The 25,846-nt window shown below is 41.7% G+C and overlaps 3 protein-coding genes across 3 annotated transcripts; 1 reads left to right on the top strand and 2 right to left on the bottom strand.

The window, feature by feature from the left end:
* The first annotated feature begins 1,729 nt into the window (after positions 1-1,729).
* Positions 1,730-5,079, top strand: LOC146991152 (regulator of G protein signaling 5). The gene is made up of 5 exons (XM_085789854.1): positions 1,730-1,928; positions 2,045-2,101; positions 3,078-3,130; positions 4,059-4,222; positions 4,662-5,079. The coding sequence occupies exons 1-5, from the start codon at positions 1,885-1,887 to the stop codon at positions 4,827-4,829; spliced, it is 486 nt and encodes a 161-aa protein (XP_085645980.1). The 5' UTR covers positions 1,730-1,884; the 3' UTR covers positions 4,830-5,079.
* A 665-nt stretch (positions 5,080-5,744) lies between these two features.
* On the bottom strand, positions 5,745-7,223 carry c1h19orf53 (chromosome 1 C19orf53 homolog). The gene is made up of 3 exons (XM_085781506.1): positions 7,070-7,223; positions 6,297-6,352; positions 5,745-6,162 (listed from the first exon to the last, which is right to left on the bottom strand). The coding sequence occupies exons 1-3, from the start codon at positions 7,158-7,160 to the stop codon at positions 6,016-6,018; spliced, it is 294 nt and encodes a 97-aa protein (XP_085637632.1). The 5' UTR covers positions 7,161-7,223; the 3' UTR covers positions 5,745-6,015.
* A 5,435-nt stretch (positions 7,224-12,658) lies between these two features.
* mri1 (methylthioribose-1-phosphate isomerase 1) lies at positions 12,659-25,846 on the bottom strand. Its single transcript, XM_085783037.1, has 6 exons — positions 25,173-25,846; positions 23,982-24,205; positions 18,946-19,115; positions 18,668-18,844; positions 17,395-17,619; positions 12,659-13,551 (listed from the first exon to the last, which is right to left on the bottom strand). Exons 1-6 carry the CDS (start codon positions 25,302-25,304, stop codon positions 13,418-13,420), a joined length of 1,062 nt encoding a protein of 353 aa, XP_085639163.1. The 5' UTR covers positions 25,305-25,846; the 3' UTR covers positions 12,659-13,417.

The raw sequence follows: 25,846 nt of genomic DNA on the forward strand, positions 1-25,846 counted from the left end.
TCGAATCGAAATGAAATTTCATATAATATAGTCGGCTACTTCAAAGCTACAATGTAAACTACCAAGGAGCACTTCCGGATTAGCCTACAAAGTAAAAGACACTGAGAGAGGTTCATCATCCAGACTTCAACAGAATATGAAAGATTTAAACATTACAATAACAATAACAATCATAACTAGAGAATGCATTTCCTGAAGGAAATACGGGTGAATGCTGAAAGAAGCTGAATGAGCTGAATAAATGTTGAAACTATGCTGAATTAAGTTGAGAAACTGCTGAAGAAATCTTGAAGAGATGAAAAAAATATGAAATGGTTGGAAATTACTTGAATTGTTGAAGATCAGTATGAAGAAATTGCTACTCAGATTCATTTAAAACAGTTTGAAAACATTTTTGAACCATTAATAATATAGATTAAACAATATCTGCAAATGTAGAATAATACAGAAGTAGTTAACTAAAAATAACTACATCATATCTGAAGGGTAAAAGTAAAACATGTTAATAAAAAGTTTGAGGAAAATGTAGAAATCCTGCATATTTATAGTTTAACAGTTGAAGGCTTGAAATCTGAAATAGGTGACTTCAATTTGAATTGTAATAGAGATAATAGGTGATTTCAACTTCAACTGTTGAAGATTAATATGAAATTGAAAGTCTGAAGTCTACTCATATATATTTAAAACTGACAGCTTGAAAACATTGTTGACCCATTACTAATATAGATGAAATAAAATCTGAAGAGTAAAAGTAGAAGATGGAGGATGTATGAAATCAATGGGTGAAAATTATTTGAATTGTTGAAGAATAGTATGAAGGAATTGAAAAGCTTAAGTCTACTCAGCTAAGTTTAAGTAAAACTGACAGCTTGAAAACATTTTTGAACTATTAGTAATATAGATTAAACAACATCTCAAGAATAAACGTATAACAGGGCTGAATTGTATTGAAATATTTAAACATTACAATAACAATAACAATCATAACTAAGATCAAACTCTTTTGCACAATATCAATTCTTCCCACACCTTTGAGCTCATGAAGGAAGATTGTATGGTAAAATTCATACACCAGGCAATTCAAAGTGCTTTAAAGAGGAAGTTAAACTTAAGAACAGAAAAACATTTTCCATTTAAAAGGAAAAGGAAGAAATAAGACAGTAAAAGACAATGATTAAGACCATACTTATTCTTTCTGCCTCAAAGTGGTTGGATTTCATCAGTGAGGTTTACACTTGACAGATCATACTTCACTCAGTCTCTTTCAGCTGTCGACTGAATGAGGTTTCAGATAAACCATGAAAACAAGTAGAGAAAAGTGGAAGTGAAATAAACTGTTGTTGCTGTGGCACAGGATTTAAGGACCTTGTTGACTTTATTTGGTCCTATCTTGTCCATCAATGTGAAACACACTCTCCAGCCTGCAGACGATGAGTGATGCTACCAACCCACCTGCTGCTCCCTCATCACTTTGCCCTGCTGTGATAAACACTCCCAACACCGCCGCTGCTTCTGTTTACGTCACAACCCCCGGCTCTCTTAATGATCCCTGACCACACACAAAGTCCAGGGTCTCTTTGCTTTCATTTTCCTGTTCCTAATGCTGGCTTGTTTTGTATCATTCTGTTGACTGACCTGTGTGTACGTACGCCACCTGTGTCATTCAGCTGCTTTCATCTCTATTCATCACCGCTGCACCTGTTGGTTTGAGAGAAGACTGACATATCAGATAGCAGCACCCAGGTAGACTATAAAAGGTCAGCTCAGTGCAGTCTGGCTGTTCCACTGATGGAAGAAAACACAGAATAAATTAAAGGCAGCCATCAAACATCGCTTAGTCTGTTCATTTCCCCCTTTGCTGGTTTTGTGAGACCTCAGAGCAGCATGTGTAAGGGACTCTCCGCCCTGCCCACCTCATGTCTGGTGAAGTAAGTATTGAACACAGTCATGTTTTGTGTGTAAATAAGCTATACCTAAGGGGTTTGTGTCATGAAGTGTTTTGTGCAGGGCCTGATGTTATTCATTGTGTCTCTGTGTGTTTCAGGGCAAAAGGGATGCGGGTGAAGTTAAGCCATCTGGCTGACGCGCACCACAAACACAAGTAAGCATACTGAAACCTGTATGTCATAGTAAGTGGTAAAATCACTGTCAACATTTACCACTTAAGGGTAATAATAATATAATAATATAATAACTAAAAAGAATTTGAAAGAGGCGATAAAAATACTGAGATGGTGTGCATTTGATCCAGATTTCATGCCTAAAAATTTGGATGCAAGATTCAAGGCCTGGAAAACTCATGGACTAACAGCATATTGTACATTTTTGTGTAAGGGGTCAGTGAACAGTTTTCAAAGCCTAAAGAGACAATTTGGTCTAAATAATGATGACTTCTTTAGATTCTTACAGGTTCGTCACCATGTTGAACAAATAAGGAAAGAGATTAAACAAGAGCAATGGGATAACATTCTAAAAGTATTTATGGATGCATATGTTTCAGGCCCAGGCCAAAAAAATCATCTCAAGACTCTATAGGGGTTTACAACAAATGAAGGGTAGTTCATTGCATGTAAAACAGAAATGGGAGAGTTTGAAAAAAAGAAGAAGTTTTGTTCGAAAACCCTTATTAGATTTTTCATCACTCCAGCTCAAAAAAGACATTATTCCAGTTCATCTATATGTTGGAGACAATGTGGATGCCTTGAGGCAAATCATTTTCACATATTTTGGGCTTGTTCAATATTGTTTCCTTTCTGGCAGGAGGTCTACAACATTTTGCAAAAAGTATATTCCAGACAGACATTACTTTTATATTTAGGAGTTTTACCATCAGAAAATGTCTCCTCTAATGACAAATACTTATTTCAGATTCTAAGTGCCGCTTCTAGAAAAGCTATAACAAGGAAGTTGCTAAAACTAGAAAAACCTACAGTGGATGAGTGGTTTGACAGCATTTTTAACATTTTTAAGATGGAAAGAATTACTTTTGCTACAAGGCTAAAACAGGGTCTGTTTTTGAAAAGATGGGAAAGATGGATTATGTCACTCCGGTTGACTGTTTCTGTCTCTATTCTCAGGGTCCAGGATGTAAAAACTCTCCAGGACCTGGAAACTCTACTATCCAGCAAGAGTAAGACAGTTTTCCTGTTATTAGTTTTTATTTATCTGATGTCAGTTCTTGACATAAAAGAAGCTCACACACACCAAGCCTCTCCACATGTCACAGTAGGAAAAACACAGCTGTAAATAATAAAAGGACCGATGGCTGGATGCCATTTAGCTGCTTCGGTGTCAAGGTCCTTGGTCTTGTACACGGTGTCTGTCACGGCTCTCTGCATGGGCTGCCTGAACGGAGCACAGACATTGCTGATGTTATGACTGACACCTGTGCCTTTCTGTTGTTCCCTGTGACAACTCACACTGCCTGCTGTCAATTACTTGAACTTATTGAAATTTGAGAACAGTATGAGGAAAGAGAGAAAGAAAGATCATTTACGTTTATACATAAAAACTGAGTGACTGAATTTTTACTCTTGTTTGCAATATTTACTCCAAAAAGCCCTGGAAAATCAAAATTGTTAATATTAAGGACACAATGTGATCCTTTAGAAGAAGAGATAATACACTCATCTTCTTACAAATAAAAATCATTTGCTCAATTCAATATACTCCTGCATGATTTGCTGGTATAATAAGTAGCTTATTATTGATGCGAACACTCAGTTATTTGACTTAATGAGATTTCTTCTCTACCTCTGTTTCTATTATACAACATTGAACATTCTCCATTATGACTATGAAATGTCATGTGTCTGCACATTGGCTGTTGTTGCTCAAAAGTGACATAGTCTCACCTTACTGTTGACGATACTCACCCATTACATGTGGAATATACTGTATATTCAGGTTTTCAGAGGCATGCATATTTACATCTTACAACTACATTTAAACATAGGTACACCTATAATAAAGTCTTAATAATGTAACAATTACCTTTTATGGTTTCTCTTCCACGTTTTCATTCTTCTCACGTTGTTTGCCCCCTCTGGCTCCTCCAGGTGGCCTGCAGGCATTTCGTGAGTTTCTGCGTTCAGAGTTCAGTGAGGAGAACCTTGAGTTCTGGCTGGCCTGTGAGGACTACAGGGTTTCACCTTCAAACCTGCAGAAACTCAAGGCCAGCAGCATCTACGGCCAGTTCATCAACCCTGATGCTCAGCAGGAGGTTGGTGGAGAGTGTGAGATAAGATGACCTCAGAGAAATGATAGTGAGGGAATCATTTATGTCATTCCTGACCAATGAAACAGATAACACTGTCTGAATAACAGGTTATGAAATAATCCTGCCTTTATAATTCAATTTAATTTTAATGTAATTTAATTTAATTTAAAAAAAAATGTTTGTCCCATTTTATTCTTATTTATTTATTTATTTATTTAATTTACTCCATTAGTCTGATGTCTGATGTCACTGTCCATTTGCTTTTTTATTTTATTTTTGTGTCTGTTCGAGGGGATATGGGTGAAAATGTTTGTACATTTAATGTTGAGTTTGAAATTTCAATAAAAAATATTGTTAAAAAAAAGAAAAAGAAATGATAGCGAGGGACAATTTAACACATGAAAGGATGAAGAGTAGATTTAACTTGCTTTTCCCCTCTTAGGTAAACCTGGACGCTGAGACCCGTGAGTCTCTGTTCAGCGCCATGGACTCTCCATCTGCCGACACGTTCAAGGACGCGCAGCAGAGGATCTACAGTCTGATGGCCAAAGACTCCTTCCCTCGCTTCCTGCGCTCCCATCAGCGCATGGAGGCCATCAGGGTTTTCTGAGCACACTCTGTATCTCTCTCTGCTTTAGATAGAAGAAAAGCTGCTGCTGCTGCACAACTAGCTTGTCCTGTGATTGTTTTCAGATGGTAGTGCTGCTGCTGCCTTTGTGTGGGATGCATGCTGTTATATGACCTCAGTTATGAAGCTTTAAAGTAAACGCAGCTACATTGCGACTCTGGATAACATAAGATCTAAGTGACATTCACTAAGGATTAAAATAAATACCTCTGGGAAGACGATCTGTAACGTGGTATATTTTTTTTCCCCCACTTGCCAAGCTCACTGGCACATACCGTGTATGTTGTTATTAAAACTATTTGTCAACACTGACAAAACTTAACTGAGCTCTGACTTACAACTGCCAACATCTGCTACTCCAAATTGCCTGCCTTCAAAATGTTTGCATTCAGCTAATCAAAAGTGTATGGGAATGCCAGTTAGAAAACAATAACTTCTAATGCCTCACGTTAAATATTTATTTTTTATTTGTCCCTTAAATTTCAACAAAAAACATCATTTAAGTCTGGGAAAATGTTTTTAATGCCAGTTTGCGCATGATATGTATTTAGTCCCACCCTACTCACAACAGATTATTGAATTATCAGTTATTTTCAGAAATGATCAATGATGGTTGGAATTTACACTTATAAAGTGTGGTGAATATATTCCAGAGGATTCTTGGTCGTGGCAGTGAGTGCAGGCCTAACATTTTAATTGCTCAAATTCTTCTGCTTTACACTTTTTCCTGCTACCGAGGTACAAACATCATCACAGCTCACTCCGTGTACATTGGAAACGCCCAACAGCTGGACTGAAATAAACTCAATGAACTGACACAAAACCTTGAGCAAGCAGAGAATTCCCATAAAAATATTATGTCAAGATAAACCTTTTACATTCCCTCTGTTTTTATCCTTAGAGTAAATGTAACATCCTGTGGTGCAACCAAGTGGATGTTTATGCAACGTCCGTGATCCCATGATACATTGTCTCTTGTTTTCAATGTATCTTTGAGGACCTTCAACAAGCATCTCCACAAGTATGTCTCATTATTTCTATTTGCCTAAAACACTGAGACATTTGGGAACAGGAGGGTCAAGTCACATTTCATATTATTTGCAGCTCACTGACGCTTCAGCTCAGTCCTTTGTAATTCAACACCATCAGATCCAGGTCTGTTCTGGTCCTACTTGGAGCTGCTTCCTGGACGGGCTGCTGCAGGTTTGTCTTTACTTTCGGCCCCTTTAACCACACTCAGCGACTTGTGGAGGGAGGAGCTGGCCCTCTGGGTCACCTCCTGCTCAATCCTGTTCCTGATGGCAACTTCCAGACCCTGCAGGGAAAAGCAGCATTAACATTCAAGTTAAATGAGCCGTCATACTCACTGATGTTTTTGTTGTTAAATTCAGACTTAAAGAGCTGGGCAGACAACAAAATAACTGTCATTTTTCTTAAACTTGGCCTTACCTTCTTTAGTTTCTGCTGCTGAACCACTTGAGCCTTCTTTGGCGCGATGATCCTGCCTTTAAAAAGAAAAGAAAATTCTCAGCTTGTTTTTCTGACTACTTGCAGTCTTGATTCAGATGGATAAATATGACCAAGATTGAAAACGTATATGATCAAAATGTGACTTACACAACTGGATAAAAAGTCAGTTTTGAGACAGGCAAACAACTGAACAGGTGAACAACTTTCCTGATGTGTGATGTGGGCCTTTACCCAACAACGATCACATCATCTGGTGAACGTAGCACCACATTTATGGTATATTATGACACAAATTGTCCTCATCAAAGAAATATTTTTGGTGATATTTCACCTTGCCATATTGTATCCTTAGTCTTTCTCAATGTGGCAATAGCAGGGCCTCGCATCGCTCCATGGCAGCTCATTTTGTTGTTAAATGTCTATCACAGACACCTTCATGACATTTCACAGTTGACATGGGCGAAATCATTTCAGCATTCTTCATTCAAAGTCACTAAGATATCACAGCAAAAACAAGGTGAAATAAAATCAAATGTCCACATATATGCAGAGCTAACTGGTTTGTCTCGTGTACTACTTGGTAACCAGATGTTATAACGTGGTAAGAAACCCTGAGACTCGGTCACAACGTGCTGAGCTGTTTCCATGCAGTCACATGTCGACGCTGTTGGACTGAAACGTCTCTCCCTCTCTCTCTCTGTCTCGTCTCTCCAGCTACTCAGAAAACAACAGGTCACTTTTCAGAGCCATACCTCCTTTCTTCGGTCCTTTCTGTTTGTGTTGTTGTGGTTTCTTGGAGGCTCCAGGCCGCTGAGCTTTAAACTTCTTCGTACCCTGCGCCATTTTTTTGGCTAACCGGAAGTACACAAAGCACTGCTTCTTCTTCTGCTGTCACTTAACAGGTAGTTCTCACACGCGTCCGGCTCTCTACCGCCACCTACTGTTCATCTGTGACATGACAACAATAGTAATGATAAAACAACGATAATTATAATACTACTGATAATAATAATAATAATAATAATAATAATAATAATAATAATAATAATAATAATAATAATAATAATAATAATAATTTCAAAATGGTCAAAATGTCAGAAATTCAGTCATCTAAACAAAAATCTGATAAAACATAAATTGCATCTTGATAGCATGGAAATGTTGCTGATTTGTTTTTAACTCTAAGTGTTTTGCTTCATAAGAGAAAATCTGATGTTTTAAAATACCATTCTTACATTGACTGCAGTTGTTCCCATGAGAGCAGAATTCAGAATGTACTAGAAAATTAAGTTTTTGAGATAAAATTCTGATATTTGCCAAACTTCATCAACCACGACTCCAAAATATTGTCTTTTTTTCAGGAAGATTGAAAATGTATTTAGCAGGAATTTGATGGTATATGTTTACAGTAGTGTTTACAGTCAAATGTTTTCATGCACTCTGCCCTACTAAGCCAGACCGCAGTTTCAAGAGTGATTTTGTAGTTACTGCAATTTTTCATACCTCATATCTCTAAAACTGAGCAAAATTGACCGCTGAAAATTTTATACAAGATAAAACATTTATTGACAAGTTCAATTTCACAAAAAACTCAATTTGGAATTTTCACGTAGTTACTGCGGTCTGGCTTAGCAGGGCAGCACTGTAGGCTCAATTTTTGATTAATCAAAAATCCAAGAAACAAGTTTTGTTGAGGACAGTCTGGAGATGCTCTGTAGCAAGTTTGGTGACAATTGAGCAAAAAAACAGAGTGATGGACTTCATAATTTGTATTGAGTCTAAATGAACAATAGTTTCAGCAGTATTGGGACTACAGTTTGGTGAAAGTTGCAAAACTGTAGCATCTACCGTTGCTTTGGTAGGAATTCATCATCATCGTAATAATAATAATACAAAGTTTTTCACTGTGGTTTTATTCTTTTAACTGTATTGATGTGAAAGAGAAATCTCTTAATTCATGACTGCACTTTACAGCATTATATTCATATACATATATATAAAAAAACCCAGTTTGGAACCGTTTTCACATGTTACAAAATTAAACCCAAATCAATCAAGTGATTATCAATAACAACAATAACATACTTGCACTTAAAGAGGCCATCTGAACAACACTCCTTCCATGGTAATTGCAGGCCATACTAATCATTTGCTAATACACAAGCACCTGCTTTCATGAATCAAATCAATGTTAAAGTAGTGGCAAGCAGCGCTGAATTTTGGCACCTGATTACTAGGCATGTGTTGGGCTTCGCAATGGTGGAACCTTCTTTTCTTTAATTACACTTCGATTTCCCGCTGCTTCAAAAACATGGTGTAAAAACATAATCTAGACATAATTCAGATGCAACCCAACATAACACACCAGCCTGAATGTAGGCTACTTTGGCAAACTTAAAGCACAGCCGAAAATTATCAATCACTCTGGGTTCAAGATACAAACATTAGTTAGATGTGGAGAATTTCAGACCAGATTTTTTATTTTATTTTATTTTCTGCAATCTGTCAATGTGCTGTGCTGCAGCCTGGCACGTTGAGTGCTTGTGTTCATGCATTTCAGTGTTTGAGTCCGTGTGGGCAAACGGAGAGGTAGTGTGTATGGTTGAGGAGGCCTCCCCAGTGTGGTGTACTAATGGCCTAGTCACGAGAAATCACAATGTCATGAAAAATAAAAAATAAAACAACAAACCACAGCCAAACAGTTATATAACCATGATGTACAGACAAACAAAAATGTCATACCTCTTAAAGATTTAGAAAGAAATAATATGCGGCTGGTCTGACGGCCACAAAGTTGCTACATAATGCCTGGAACACTGTCTAACATTGGCCCCAAAATGTGTCATGTTTTAAACTGTACAAAAGAAAGAAAGAAAATTCAAATACACAAGTGTTTTTGACCTCCCAGCATCTTTGTGATATGAGGTTTGATGGGTGGACAGAGGAGGAAGAAGAAAATCGAATAACTCAGCGAGCTTATATTACAGCATTTTTAAGATATGGACAATGACACTATGGATACTGCAATTAATTATTATCATTGACATTAATACGTTTTTTTGTTGTTTTTTTTCCATTTGTTTTTTTTGTTTTTCGGGGGGAGGTTAGGGTTTGGGTGGGGGTCTCTGGACCTCTTAGTGGTCCCGTCAGTAGAAAGGTGAATTTGTGTATTTACCACATCTTTAAATGAATGAAGTGAATGAGAAAAGTCAGTACTGGTAGTGAGTGAGATCAGTGAAGGGAGAGTAGGAAAGTAAACTGGTGTGAAGTGTGTCCGAAACCGTCTCATCAAGCTCACAGAGAAATCCAAGCACAAGACAGACAGTAGTGTCTTTGATCTGTCTAACTATTGTGAAAATAACATACCAGAAATCCCCCAACTATGAGAGATGAACTGTGGGTAATGTAGGCATCAGATTTTGACTAGAAAGAAGAGAAGGTGAGGTTGACAGTTTGTTTTCTGGCTGTCTGAATCTCCCCAGCATTGAATAAAATCAGAGATGGACAGAGTACTCCACCCCAGTACTTGAGTAAGAGTACAAATACTACTGGTCAAAATTTACTCCGTTACAAGTAAAAGTAGCTCAGTCGACATGTTACTCGAGTAAGAGTAAAAAAGTACTTGCTTCTAAAGGTACTTAAGTATCCAAAAGTACATGCTTTTAAATTTAAGAGTAAGAGTAAATTTCTTATTTTTCACATCAATGAATTACTATAATTTTTTCTAAATGAATTTAAGGAGCTTTTAACTCTTGTTTCTGAGAATGAACTCTTTGAAACCAGCTGCACTGATGTGCTGCTTTTAGGGGTTAGGGTTTCCTTCTTTGACAAACACAGCTTGTGTCCAATAGGATTTTAGAAAAAAAAAAAGAAAAAAAGAAAAAAGAGCAGACAGATATTTGTCGTGGAAATGTATTCAAGTAAGAGTAATAAGTACCAAAGAAAAATCTAATACTCAAGTAAAGTACAAATCCTCTGGATATGTACTTAAGTAACAGTACTCAAGTAAATTTACTCCATTACTGTCCACCACTGAATACAATGTGTTTGGTGGAGTGTTTCTAAATGCAAACCTCTCAGAGCTTGATGAGACAGCGGCTTGGCTACGTGATATTAACCGGGGTGGAGGAAGGACTGAGGGTCTGCTGTCTCTGCTGTCTCTGCTGTCTCTGCTGTCAGGACGTATATGTACCGCTGCTGCACCTGTAAGGCAGTGAGGGCCCTGTGACATTCAGTACAGTAGGTGCCTAAACCTTACAGATCCACCTTTCAGGAACTTTTTCTGTGATGCCCGTTTAAAAATAACAAAATGCATCACAGGATCAATAGCCAGGTGCACACACCTTTCATAGAGAAAAACAAACGTATGTATGACACTGGAACCCAACACAGGTTCAACTAGTGGTTTAAAAGTCATAACAGTCTATTGCTTTATGGGTGAATACAATGTCAGTGTCGGGTTTTAAAACTGGAGTCATTGAGAGTCAGTGTCGGTGCATTTCGAAGGTAAAACTGAAATTAATAGTAACTGTCTTCAATACGTTGTCACTTAGGTTTAGTTAAATAATAATTAAGCAATCATTTCCAACAATGTTTTTTTTCCCCCAATAACAAGTATTTCCCATTTACATTAGTATAAGATTGAAAAAAGTCGCAAATATTCACATTTCCAAATCTGGAACAAGGGAATGTTTAGAAAAAAAAGTCTAAATAAACTGATTATGTTTCAGCACTATTTTTGACAAATGCTAATAATATGGGCTTTGTCTCCTTTTTATTCCTGTTTTTTAATCCTGTTCTGACAGGGTTAGAAGAAATGAAGTTATGGAGAAAACCCATTGTGTCGTCCTTAATGTCTACATGTCCTTAGTTGCCTATGTTGGTGGGCTGGAAGTCAGTCTGGAGTTTGAACGGCACGTTTGTTGCGAGAAGGAATGAATCCAAAATAGTCAAAACACATTCTGAAGTGAAGCACGAAGGCAAGAAGTGACTGAGCGTCTCGAGTCCGGCCTGATCACAGCCCCCGACTTCATCTGAGCTGAAAATTACATTCTGATTGTTGTGTTGTTTAAAGTTGTATGCACAGAGCTTTCTGCGGAAGGACACTGTAATGTGGAAAACACCCCACTAAGCTGAAAGGAATAGTTCACCCCAGAATAAAGACAAGACGTTGACCATTGCTCATCCTGCTACATTTCTGATGCCACAAATATTCAGTAGTTTCCTCTTCTACGTCAGAACTACTGATCTTTGGAAAAATCTAACGGGTAAAACAAATTAAGCTGCCCCCCCCCCTCCCAGATTGACATTCACCACCTTCTATAGCTGATGAGCTGGTGTAGTGTGGCGGACTGGAAGTCAGTCTGTTGTAACCGATTGTTGGCAAACAGCTGCTTATTGACACGTTGTGTGGACACAGACAACAGAAACATTAATTTAGAGCAACGTTTGTGTCAAACTGACAATTCAAAGTCCAATATTTACTCCCCCCCTCCAGCTCGTTCAGGCTCCAGCTCCTGAGGGAGAGATCTGGCTCTTTAAATGCTCATCGTGCCACTACGTTCATCAGCTAGTCGCCCACTGCCTTTTCTTGGGAACTGCAAGATCAGGTGGAAATTCTCTGTTGGTCCATCACTATGAGCAACATGATGAAATAATTCATTCAGTGCTTTCTTTTGTAGCTTTTGGAGAGATTAAGTTTACCGATTAAGTTTATTCTAGGGTGTAAAATAGTTAATCATCACTTTGTGGGTCTGACTTAGAAGAAAAATGATGAGAAGCACTTGTCTTTGTGTACACATGAGCAGATAACCAAACTTTCATTTTGGGGTGAACTTTTCCTTTAATCGTGATGCCTGTATTACAGAAATACAACAGCATGAGGAACTCCTCAAATGGCAAAAATGACACCGATTCCTTTCAGAGATTTTTACATTTAGTGTCCTGTGCGGTGTTGTGAACATCAGTTCGATGAGTATTATGTCGAGTAGTATGGTTACATATATATTTGTATGTCTATATATATGTGTATATATACACAAGTATATTATGATAGTACAAGTGTAGTGAGATATGGGGGGAACGGGAAAAATAGCACATTAGAAACAAGGAGTGAGGTATAAATACAGCCATGTATTGTCATGGACTTCAGCTGACTAATGAGGACCGATCGAAAAATTCTACTTGATCAAAATGTTGCTGCGCAGGCTAAAAAGAGCGAGTGAAAGAGGCTTTTTTAAGATCACTAGCAATTTTTTGGTTGTAAAATCTATGAGCTAAAAAACTGGATTATACCCCTACAAAAGATCTCAACACAGAACAAAAGAAATTAAATGTTAATATAACATTTTTGATGTCATATTTAAATTTTAAATAACCACATATTTGGTTAAAATAGCAGTACCTTTTCCTAGCATGGGTTAGTTTTCTACATATGTACACACTAACAGCAAGGATATGTATATTAACAAGTGGGTAGCAGCATTTTTTTTTTTAGAAACCATGGCTAATCGAAATCCCTACTTTGATCAAAATCAGCAATGTCTTAGCCTTTGTGGAGGGTTTTTTTTGTTTGTTTGTCGTTGAAGAAGGCCTGAAAGATGATCTCAGTAACCACTCATAAAAACAGATTTCCAAATAGAATTTAAGGAACAGAGTCCAGCTGTTATCTGTCGCAGAAGCCAGACAAAGAGGCGGTGAGAGGGAATGAGAAACAGTCGGAAAACTGGGGAGAAATGTGAAACAGAGACACACACACAAAAAAAATAATAAAAGGACACACATAAAAGAACGGGAGAGACTGCACATGTGTGTCTGCTTGACTCCCTGCAGTGAATAGAATAGAGTGAGGGTGAGTAAAGAGACTGAAGAACTTTTCTTTTTCTTCTGTGTGCACCACTGACATGTAACAGTGACCGTGCGTTTATCAAATTCAAATTAAAACGACAAACCATGAATGTGTGTTGTGTTTGTGTGTATACGTGTGTGTGTTTTTGAGTGTGTGTGCGTGCGTTCTGTGGTGAGATGAGTGTCTTTGAGTGTCTGACGTTAAGGTGCAGTGGTGCACACGGACCAGCGGGGGGCGGGGGGGCCAAGTGGCTCTAGAGGGCGGTGAGGCGACCGGTGAGCGCCGCCTGCAGCTCAGAGGGGAGGAAGACTCCCAGCTCTGTGATGATGCCTCCTGTGATCAGCTGGTGAGGAGTCACGTCGAACGCCGGGTTCCACACCTCGATGCCTGCAGGAAACATCAGAGAAGAGCCACAGAGCGGAGCATTTAGAGAAGAATTCAATTTCAATTCCGATACTTTTTTGCCACGTCGACCAGGTCGATTGGAACTTGTTTCAGTGGGGCCCATGATACAAAAACACTCATAACAGGGTTCCTACGCAAGTATGGAAAAGTATGGAATTTGATTTTATACATTTCCAGGTCTGTAAATGTATGGAAAATGGAAACTATTGTATGGAAATATATTTATCTTAAAGGGATAGTAGCATTTTTTTAAAAGTGGGGTTGTATGACCTACAAATAGCCCCCCCAAGTACTTTAATTGCAGTAGAAGACTCTCTGCACTCCTCCCGTTAGTAACGCCAGCCCATAGCCCTGCCCAGAGATTTACAACATACAGTGTTGTGGACAGACCCAAAGAAACGGCCTATTTTTGCAGCCTAAAAGAGGTTTTACCTAAAAAAAAAAAATGTACAGTTCCATTGTTCGCTATAATATAATTTTTTCCAGCCCTTCAAAGTGCAAGAAAAACACAGTTTTTATTTGGACCTAACCAACTCACGTATCCCTCCGCCCAGGGTTTGCGCCCGCCGATCAGCAGTTGGTTAGGTCCAATTAAAAACTGCGTTTTTCCTGCACTTTGAGGGGCTGGAAAAAATTATATTATAGCGAACAATTTTTTTTTAGGTAAAACCTCTTTTAGGCCGTTTCTTTGGGTCTGTCCACAACACTGTATATTGTAAATCTCTGGGCAGGGCTATGGGCTGGCGTTGCTAACGGGAGGAGTGCAGAGAGTCTTCTACTGCAATTAAAGTACTTAGGGGCTATTTGGAGATCATACAACCCCACTTTTAAAAAAATGCTACTATCCCTTTAATACTTATCTGGGTTTGGTCTCATCTGAAGTTATTTGGGTTAATTATTTTGTATGCGCTCTATTGTACCTAGCTACAATCTCCAGGAAACTATTTGGTTACATAATGGCATACACATGAAAACAAATGATAAATTGCATCCTTTTTTATATTATGCACATCTATTTACTTAAATATCACAAATAATTTGAATTTTTTTTACAGAGAGGTCTGGAAATTAGGGTCTGGAAAAAGTATGGAATTTGGAAATTTCAAATGTGTAGGAACCCTGTCATAAGATCAGATTCAGACAATAAAATAAAAAAAATAAAAAGAGATTGAAAGAAAAAAAAAGTACCTGTTGCTCCCTAACTTTTTTGAGTGCAAGATTTCTAATCGTTTTTGGATGCAAACAAGCTCCATGGAGCAGAAGAACATGATACACAGGAAATATTTGAAGAGTTCATTTTCAAAAGCTGATAACTCAATTTTTAAAGGTGTTCAGAAATGGCCATTTTTCCTGTTTGTCGCACCTCCTTCTATGAGTTTTCACAAGTTGCCACACGAGTTTACCCGAGTAAGGAAAACAAATTTGATTGGTCGTTATTGAATCCAATGCGAAAAAAAAACTACCCCACTTTCATTCCAGATTTACTCGAAAATAGAATTTTGCACAAAGTTTGGGCTACATCGTCTGATAGATGAGTTATTACACTCAGTTTATGACCCATAGTGGAATCAAATTCATTTTTATTTTCCGTACGCCTTTAAAACATTTTCAAAAAATTGTATTATTATTTACACCAGGTGATGTCAGTCAAACCAAAGTTGAGTGGCTTTGACCAAGGGGATGAGACGTAACAAAACAGTTATTACACCTTTTGCTGATTGAGAAAAATAACTACAGAATAACTGACGGGTGACCAGTGATCTACGTACACCATCACAACATCCATGGTTGCATACCTCCAACTCTCAAAACAGGCAAAACACCAAGAACTAATCTTTACCGAGTCTTTCCGAGCTGTATTTCAAAATGCGATTTCCAAGAGGGAGCAGAGCACAAGAAAGGAGAAGAGGAAAGTTTAATAGAGAAGGAACTCAACTCTAACATAGGAGCACACATCCTCCTCCTCCTCCTCCTCCTCCTCCTGCTGCTCTCTAGAGGCCAGTGTGCTCATTAAATGAGCGTGCTTTAATTACTATGATGTCACCGAACACCTCTCTGCTCTGGCAACGTAATTATAGATCAAATGACTCTATTCAGCTCTCACTAACTCACCTAAAACACACAGCTGGCGTCCACTCTCACATGCTCATGCAGCTGCAACAGTCCTGATTTGAACGTGGCCTGGGACCTTTGTGCCGTGCCCCCTCATGTCCTTTCATTTCCTCGCTGTCACTGTCTAATGAAGTCATAAAACACCCACCCGCCCCCCCCCTATCTCCTCTCTCTCCGCCCCACACTCCCTCAGCAACTATTTTAAAGGCGCACAGGAGCGAGCGCTCTCTGAAATCGGAGCCTCACACTTTCCTGACCACAAAAAAACGTCTTTGTACAGGTAACGTGATTTCACAAAGTGCCGTCCGCTGGTCCGTGCGGTGCGTGCAGCCTCTTTTCACGCCAGCACTTACGCTGCATGTGGTTTCAATTAAAGTCAGCGAGGGCACAGCGCTTAAGGCTTAGGATGGACCCTGGAAGTGGGCCACACTCATCCAGCTCTCCAAGCCTGATGTCTCCTCCTCACTGACAGCCCTCTGCTCTGCTCACTGTTCTTATGTATTCACGTCCTTATACTTTTCTCTCAACCGCATTTCCTCCCCAGTTCTAACAAGTCATGGGAATAACAGCATTATATCTAGGGATGGGTACCCAAATTCTGTACTTTTTTGGTACCGACCGAATTCCCACCAAAGTACCGAGTATTGATTCACATAAAGTCAATCGGTACCACATTTTGGTGCCTGAACGCACCTTCGTCGTGCGACAGCAAGAGGGCCGAGAGACCATCACATTCCGCGGCGAGAGGCTGTGACACGGCACGGTGCATCTGTGTTATTGTTGTTTAGTGGCGCCCCCCCCCACCCCCGATGGTGGTTTTGTGAATAGAACAACAATTGTTGTATATATTTATCTTACACGAGCCCTTTCATCCAGAAATGCGAGTGTCAGAAGAGCGACAGACACAAACAGAGCACCTTTCATAAAAGACGCTGTATCTCCTTTTCTAGAAAAAAAAGCAGGGATTTTAGTGAAAACCAGCCATGTTTAGCTTGAGTTTTCTCAGGAACGGAGGCTCGTAGAAACAAACAGTTTGTGGCCATTTGAAGCAGAAAGTTTCACCTTTCAAATGAGCCACAGTATGTGTTGGTGGCAATAATATAGAATACGCTGTGGCTCTACAAAAATCGTCAGAAATGGTCTAAATTGCCGGTACACTCGACTAAAACTTTGGAAAGGAGAGCGGCACTCAATGAGTTAACACAGATGTCAATTTGTGTGATATCCATTGTTAAAAGCCGAGGTGTGATGATCCATGCGTTTTATAGATTTTCATTGAAAAAAAAGAAAAAAAATCCAATCCATGCATTTACCGTGACCATGACCACGACTACAGAAACCATGGAAATGTAAACATAAAATTCCACCGGAAGAGCAAAACCGGCTTACGTTTTTGACATTCGGAAGAAAGGTGGATATAAACGGCGTTTCTAATGGTGCAACTTTTTTCAGTAACAAGTCATCAAAAAAAGTTACCGTTTCCCCCGTTATAACACCGTTACCATTACTGACAATAAAATGTGCCGTTACTTGACTCAAGAAGTCCCGTCACAAAGTAATACACCTGTTAAAAGTGTATGTTATATACACATTATTTTTCAGTCCGTCAATTAGTTGGAAAAAGTAACAAATTCCTCAAATATTTATAATTTTTAGAAAAAAGTAACATGCAGAACGCTGGTTCCAACACGGCTGTCGTGCCATGCGTCTTACCCGGGGCGGCGATGGGGACACCGTTTATACTGGTGAGCTCCTCGGGGGGGCGCACTTCGATGATGATGTCCCGGCCGCTCTCCAGGCTCAGGTCACAGGATGTGCTGGGCGCGGCCACGTAGAAGGGAATCCCGTGGTGCTTGGCGGCGATAGCCAGCTGGTACGTGCCCACCTTGTTGGCTGTGTCACCATTGGCGACCACCCTGTCTGCGCCCACCACCACAGCTGAGAGGGAGAAGGACAACATAAGAAAAAGGGGTTAAAGGGATACGCCAACATTTTTTTTTTCGTGTCTTGCCTCACTCACGAGTCCATGACAAGCAGATAGACACCATCCTTTCGACTGTACGTGCAGTAACAAGGGAGATACGGGCAGAGCTGGTGCACCGCTAATTAGCTTAGCTCAAACGCTGGAAGTGCATGGGTAGTGTTAGCCTGCCTCCACCTAAAGTCATCAGAGAAACTTTTCAGCCGACGGGGCGATCTTCGTCTCAGAGCTGACAAAACTCTCCGGTAAGGCATCTTGAGCGGTCAAATGCCGGTAACGGGACGAGATCGGTCAAAACGGAAGGTTCAAGCAAAGACGGTTTATTTTGGTTCAAGCTAGCTACATGGAGGGAAGGTTAGCTTTCTATTTCAAAGTAAAAGCGCAGATTCTATCGTCATGGTTTTCTGTATGTAAAGGGCAACGGGTGTTTTATTTTGTGAAAGTAACTGGAAGTGCGTTGGTCACAACGGCTAGCTTGAGTAGCGCCGAATTCGTCCGAACAAAATTGTAGACAGCTGGTATTTAGACAAATTAACGACACACTGCTGATCTAAACGGCTACTTTCTCGCCTAAAAATGTTTGAAATGTCAATAAAGTGATATATTTACAGAGTTTAGAACTTCTGACTGCTGATTTCGGCTCAGTTAGGAGGCAGGCTAACACTACCTACCGGTATACACTTCCAGTGTTTGAGCTAAGCTAATTAGCAGTGCGCCAGCTCTGTCTGTATCTCCCTTGTTACTGCACGCACAGTCTAAAGGATGGTGTCTATCTGCTGGTCATGGACTCGGGAGTGAGGCAAGACACAAAAGAAAAAGAGAGTTTGAATGAACTGAGGGAAGAAGAAGAAGAAGAAGAAGAAGAAGAAGAAGAAGAAGAAGAAGAAGAAGAAGAAGAAGAAGAAGAAGAAGAAGAAGAAGAAGAAGAAGAAGAAGAAGAAGAAGAAGAAGAAGAAGAAGAAGAAGAAGAAGAAGAAGAAGAAGAAGAAGAAGAAGAGACGACACCTGTGATGTCCATTTCTCTCATGGTGAGGGCCGCCATGCTGTCTGTGATGAGCGTGGCGGGGATTCCCTCCGCCACCGCCTCGTACGCCGTCAGTCTGGATCCCTGGTTGTACGGTCTCGTCTCTGTGCAGTACACGCGCTTCAGCCGGCCCAGCGCGTGGAGGCTCCGCACCACGCCTGCACACAGGAGCAAGAGCCGGTTATTACAGTTACAGCGCCATAAATATTTGAAACGGTCGCCCTCTTTTCTCATTCACACTGTGCAGCTGCGGCCTTACCCAGCGCAGTCCCGTATCCAGCTGTGGCCAGAGAGCCGGTGTTGCAGTGTGTGAGGATGGTGACGGAGTCCCTCGGGACGCCGGACAGGATGTGCTGGGCGCCATAGTTACCGATCTTCCTGTTGTCGTTGACGTCACGCTCCAGCATGTCTTCAATCCAGGCAATCACGCTGTAAAGGAGGGAGGGGGAGGGGGAGGGGGGAAAGGCACAGGAGGTGAGAAATTAAAATGTACCCCCTCTCGTCTGCCAGTGTGAACATCACGTGTCCATCAAGACTACAGATACGATGTGGCTGCATGTTTCTGTCCGTCCTGACCAGGGGTGCAGATCCGATGTCAGGATTGGGGTGACCCGTATGCAACTCGTACCATGCCACCATAAATCACAACTTCATAGAGGCTCCCCATATCATTCAAAAAGTACTGCACAGGGAATCATTTATTGTGCTTACCTTTCTTGTTTATTTGTCCTAAACAGCCAACAGCACGTATCACTGCTGTTATATTAGTAAATTATCATTTTAATAGTCTCGGACATTTAATGTCACATTCTTATCTTACTTATCCTTCCCAGATCCCCAATTCTTCTCACCATCTTCCTTTTCTCCCAGTGTATGGGACTACTTTATACATGATTAATTGATATGGATGAATATCAAAATATGAAGCCCTAAGATTGAGGGAGTCGTTTTTTTAAAGCCTGCTGATGTGTAAGAAACTACCCATTCATTTGCATCGTAGTGGAGGAGACCAGAGATGGAATGTGGAGTCAGAAATATATTTGTCAAACATCATTTGTTCCACCATTTCAATCATTTCTTTTAAGATGTGAATCTAAAATGTCAAGACTGTGAAGGCTGAAAATACATTTGTTCAATTTTGAATAATTTGGGGTATTTTTATTGGGGGGGACAATTCATGTTTTTCAGAAATTCGCGGGGGGGCATGTCCCCCTCTTCCCCCCCGGAATCTGCACCCATGGTCCTGACCTCCCTTCATCGAACATCCTGTTCTCTCCCTCTCTCATCCATCATCTTACCGTCTCTCTCATATCCTCATGTGATCCTCCACTTTCCCTCCTTATAGCAGCTTATCATTGTTTTCTCAATCATAAAGTTGCATATTGTGCACACCAGTGATCATGGAAATAACGGCGCTACTAATGCCACTTCTAATGCCGCTACTTTTTTCAGTAACAAGTATCAAAAAAGTTACGCCGTTACCGACAATAAAATGCACCTTTACTTGACTCAAGAAGTCCTGTTACAAAATAATACACCCGTTCAAGTGTAGCTAAGTGTTCATCACCTAGTTGGAAAAAAGCCGTTTATCTGGAACTAACCAACTCACTCAGTATTCCTCCGTGCAGACAGGCCCTGTGAGTTGGTTAGTTCCAGATGAACGGGAGGTTAGGGGAGCGAGTCCAAGTAATGTGACATCTTTGAGAGCATATTATAAAAAAGTAACGCAATATTTACTTTTCCAGGTAATTAGTTACTTTAATAATGTAGTAATTCAGTTACTAACTCAGTTACTTTTGGGGGAAAGTAACTAGTAACTATAACTACTTACTTTTTCAAAGTAATGAGCCCAACACTGTTGCACACTAAGTCGTCAGAGATTCGCCTCCGCAGCTCAACTCGTGCCAAGTTTCGAGACTCAAACATCATCCAAGCGCCTCAGCCTCCTCTGCTCCATGCTCCAGCTCAGACTACACTTAGCGCTGGGCCATGTTTAAAGACTATTTGCAGGTTCGGAGTGAAACATGATTAACTCAGAGGAGCTCACATCGCTCTGCTGCACTGAGATTTCTTCAGCTACACAGATAGATTCATCACACAGCACAACAATCAGCGACGGGAGGAAGGGGAGTCTCCAGTGGTTTTAAATACCCAAGACCTGGATCGATCCAACATTTTCCTTTCTCGATAACCGACTCTGATCCTTCTACTGCTGATATTAATTCCCACTCTGACACCGGTGCTTTCTTTTTTCCCCTCCACAATTAAAATCGGAGAAATCATTGTTGGGGGTAAGATGAGAGCAGGTATGCTGTTGGAGCCTGTCGGGACTACAATGACTGTAACTGATATCAGACAGGCTTCTATGATGATACTGACTATATTTAATGTGGATCAGGCACATCTGGCTGACATCAGATCAGTAACAAAGCTTTAAAGGGATAGTTCAACATCAGTGTTTCCCCCAGAAAATTTGTTAGTTAAGGTGGTGTCTGACCTGTCGACGGGGGGGGGGGGGTAGCGCGGAGATCTGTTGACGGGGGGGGGGGGGGGGAATCGATCGACGGGGGGGTACGCACCGCGCCGTGCCGTATTAAAGTTTCGCTTTCAACACGCGCTGCTGTTATGCGTGCGCGCTTCTCTGTGGTGTGTATGTGTGTGAGAGGATGCGGCCATCGTCCGACGGGGGGGGGGCGGCGGCGAATATCGCTCCATTTTTTTTTTTTTTAAAGATGTTAGTTTAGGCGGCAGCTCTTTGTTGTTAAGGCGGCCGCCTTAACAGGAAAGCGCTGCGGGAAACCCTGAACATTTTGGCAAATTCACCTATTGCCATAATCCCTATAGTCATAACAGTGGGTTCATTATCTTTAACTATCGGTGCATGTTGTTTTGAGATCAGCGGGGCAGAGACGTGAGCTGCTCAGTGAACATTATGGAGGTAACGGTACAGGTCCCCTGTCCCTCAAAACTCATCAAATACACAATCCAACAACTCCAAAACACTCTTGTGGACAAGTTGTGACCACATTATGAAATAATAATGTAACATTACGAGACTGAGTTGTTTTCGAGGCAAATGCATAACTGGAACTACATTCCAGACACGGCTGCTGGGTGGAGTAATGTTACATAATTATCCATGACTATTTCATAGCGTGGCGAATATGACAATAGGCGAATTTGCCAAAAATGTTGAACTATCCCTTTAGTGTATAGTCCTAAGCCAGCAGTCACTGTCCACCTGCCTCCTGTCCTCCAACAAACACCAGCACCAGCATCTCCTGACGCTTTACGCATGTTCTGCTTCTTTGCCTTGTGTAACTAATGAACTCTGTCAATATAACACAACTCAGGGTGTTTCTTTGTCACACTTACAGTTCATCTGCAATGTTGTGTGTCGTGTACGGGGCTTCCCAATTTTCACTTTGTAGACGGTTCTGACAACTTTTTCACACAGACACCTACACCCAGCTCTGAATGAGGAGGTGCTGCAGCAGCTGCTAACAGCATCAGACGCTCATGGGAAAAACACAAAGTTTGTATTATTTTAATTCACAGCACCAGTTCTTACTGCTGAGACTCGGTACACGGTCGGCACATGATACACTGATTGTTTACAGATGAGTGTCTGTTGGGAGTAAAAGGCGCCCCGAGGAGTTTTCCAAAAAACTAACAAAGATTCTGTTTACACGCAGTGTGTACTCCTGCTGCTCTAACTAATGTTTCCCAATGCAAACGCAGCTCCTCCCTCAGAAAACATTTGCAAAGCCGTTTTTTTTTTATTTTTTTGTTAAAAAAGTTTCAAGCTCACATTGTTTACTTGTTTGTCAACAGGCGTCTTCTCTCTGTCTTTGTTGGTGCATGCGGTGGAACTGACACTGGTGGATGAGTGGGAAACCATTGGCAAGGCTGCGGATTACATCACCCACAGGATTGTGTATCCTTTGTTTACACACAAACATGGGAGCCCATTCATAAAAACATTGCTCTATATAGCATCACTGGGGATCGAACTCCACATGGCACCTTTAAATAAATAAGTGGCAGAAGCCGAAGCTGTAAAGACAAATGTCAGCGTCTCTGCTGTGACGATGACGTTGTTGTGCTCACAAGGACAGAATTCACAGACAAGACACAAATATACAGGGATGTGGACAATCAGGGTTCCCACTCTTTTCTTGAAATCGTTTTCCAGGACATTTTCAGCTGACGGACATTAGTTCTTACACATGGTACCTTATTTTGTAAATTTAATCAGTTTGTTTCTATGTATATTCCTCTCTCTCTCAGTCTCTCCCCCAGAAATCTGTAGCAGTCTATGGCTCTAATTTATGAAATAATCTCTTAATTGATTAGAAATGATGACAAATTTATCATAGAACAGCATAAACATGTTTTTTTTTTTGGAAATGAAATCCTTAGAAGGGTCTGAAAAAGTCAGATAGAGCTCTGGTAGCTGTGATAAATCATTTCCCAGGACAACTCAAGCTTTTCCAGGACATTTGACTTTTTTTTCTCATGTTCCATGTGTTGGTAAACCATTTTCCAGGTTTTCCAGATTTCCCAGCACGCGTGGGAACCCTGACAATGTAAACTCAACTGAGCTCTATTTAATTAAAGGGATAGTTCACCCAAAATTCAAATTTCACTCATTATCTACTCACCCTCATGTCGACTAAGAGCTGTGAGAATTTTCAGAGTCCTCCTTCCCTTCTCTGAGTTATGGGGGGGTCCGTGCAGCAGTATTTGTCCATATAATGGTTGTCAATGGATACCAACTTTCTTCGTCCAAAAAGACACACCAAAAAACATCCAAATACCTCCGTGCTGCTCGTCTGTAATGTCCCTCTTGTATTGAAGCCCCGACATGAGAAATTGTTCCGCCGGTCAATGCAAATCACGCGAGATTTACTGAGACACTGGGAGCTTCCGCTACAAACAAGCTTAAAATATAGCCTAGACTTATTTAATTTTTTTCGGAACAATTTCTCATGTCGGGGCTTCAATACAAGAGGGACATTACAGACGAGCAGTATGGAGGTATTTGGATGTTTTTTGGTGTGTCTTTTTGGATGAAGAAAGTTGGTATCCATTGACAACCATTATATGGACAAATACTGCTGCGCGGACCCCCCCGTAACTCAGAGAAGGAACGGAGGACTCTGAAAATTCTCACAGCTCTTAGTCGACATGAGGGTGAGTAGATAATGAGTGAAATTTGAATTTTGGGTGAACTATCCCTTTAAATAAGTTAACACAAACCCACTGACAGTGTAAATGTGGGGGATCGCTCACCTTTCTCTGAGCTGCTCCGAGTTCTTCTCCATGCTCTCGTTCTCGGCGAACTCCATCAGCTCGCGGGCGGCGCGGCCCATGTTGACGGCGGTGGGCCGGGCCGAGGTCAGGTGGCACAGAGACTCCCGGATGAAGGTCACGGGGTCGTCGCCGCCGGCGCCCGCCCGCAGCTCCACGGCCAGGCTGAGGCAGCCCACGATGGCGATGGCCGGGGCGCCACGTACCTGAGAGGAGAAAAAAGAGGGGTTGCAGAGTCGGTCACATCCTGGTGGTCCTCATCTTTTGGTTTCTATGCCAACAACGTCCAACAGCCTCCTCTTAAGCAGTTTTCATGAGGATAATTAATCCACATCTCTGATGTTTTTAGTTTTCAGTGATCACAGAGCCAATAGTCGTCCCTGACAGCTTTGACTCAGATGACATAATCTCTGTGCTGGAGTCATTTCTATCTCTGCCATTAGACTCCATTATTATCATGACATCACCCCCCTGCTGATGGCACATTCCTTCACTCTGCCACACACACAGGATCAAACATGTATAGTGTGTCTAAGTGGGTTGAGGAAAGAGTGAACGTCTGCTCAGCTCGGCTCTGATAAAAAAGGAACATGTGAGACAGAAAACTTGAACAACATGAAACTGTGTGAGCGGCTCGGTGTGTCAGGGCTTCAGCTCCACCGAGATAAACGAGCTGGAGGTGTCATCGAGTGCAGCACAAGACCAAAACGCGAACAAAAAAAAACCCTGGCAAAGGTCATTAATAATTCATCAATAATCTCTCCCAAAGAAAGAGGAGGAGGAGGAGGAGGAGGGGGCATATTTCATGGGTGGGAGGCTGTGTGCAGATACCTAGTTTGTGGCGCTGGCACATGATAATGTGAAAACTCTAAATAAAGGATGGTTTTTTTGTTGGGGGGAGGAGGGAGAGGGGGGGTGGTAGATAATCGCCGGGTGCTGCAGGTGCATCCCCAACTACAACACAGGGCCGACAGCGGGAGCACGGCGGCGAGCATATGGCAACACATGCTTGCAGCGGTGGGAGCACAAAAGAGCCCGACAATGAAACACAGAGACACAATATGCACGACGGGGATAGATGCACAAACATGCAGCAGGCTGGGGAGTGGGAGAAAGCCCCCCGAGAGAGAGAGAAAGGGGGAGGGGGGGGATGAGGAGCTCCGTAGTCTGTACCTTCATGGACTTGATGGCCTCGTAAGCGTCCTGCACCGAGCGGATCTCATCGTACGAGGTCTGGTGTGGCAGCAGCAGCTGGTTGAGGATCTGCAGAGACCCGGCCCGGTAGCGGATCGCTTCTAGCGTCATGACCGAGGAGACGGAGCGGGAGAGCGGGGAGAGAGACAGGGAGAGGGAGGGGGGGAGATCACACGGATGGACCGGCGGCGGCGGCGGCTGCGGGCTGGTGGCGCGCACACGCACTTACTCACTCACACACACACACACGCACTCTCTATCTCTCTTTTTCACACACATACACTTTCACACACACTCTCCCTCTCTCCGTCTCTCTCTGAGCGGATACACGTTGGAGTGAGCGCGGCCTGGCTGCCTGGCTGCCTGGCGGTCGGTCGGTCGGTCGGCGGAGTGAGTGAGTCCCGGGAGCCGTCGCAGAGCAGCGGGTGGACAGGACGGAGGAGGAGGAGGAGGAGGAGGAGGTGGTGCAGGAGGAGCAGCGGGAGGTGCAGGAGCAGGAGCAGGAGCAGGAGGAGGAGGAGGTCTGTCGTGCTGTGCGGGAGGACACAGAGGGAGAGGAGTGAGAGAGAGAGAAGGGCAGGAAACCTTCATACACTGACAGACGGGCAGGGGAGGCAGACACGGAACCACGTGTTCAGCCGAGCAGGAAGCCC

The sequence above is a fragment of the Trachurus japonicus genome, chromosome 1 (genome assembly GCF_045865225.1).
Source record: "Trachurus japonicus isolate A0001 chromosome 1, Traja_1.0".
Classification (NCBI taxonomy): Eukaryota; Metazoa; Chordata; class Actinopteri; order Carangiformes; family Carangidae; genus Trachurus; species Trachurus japonicus.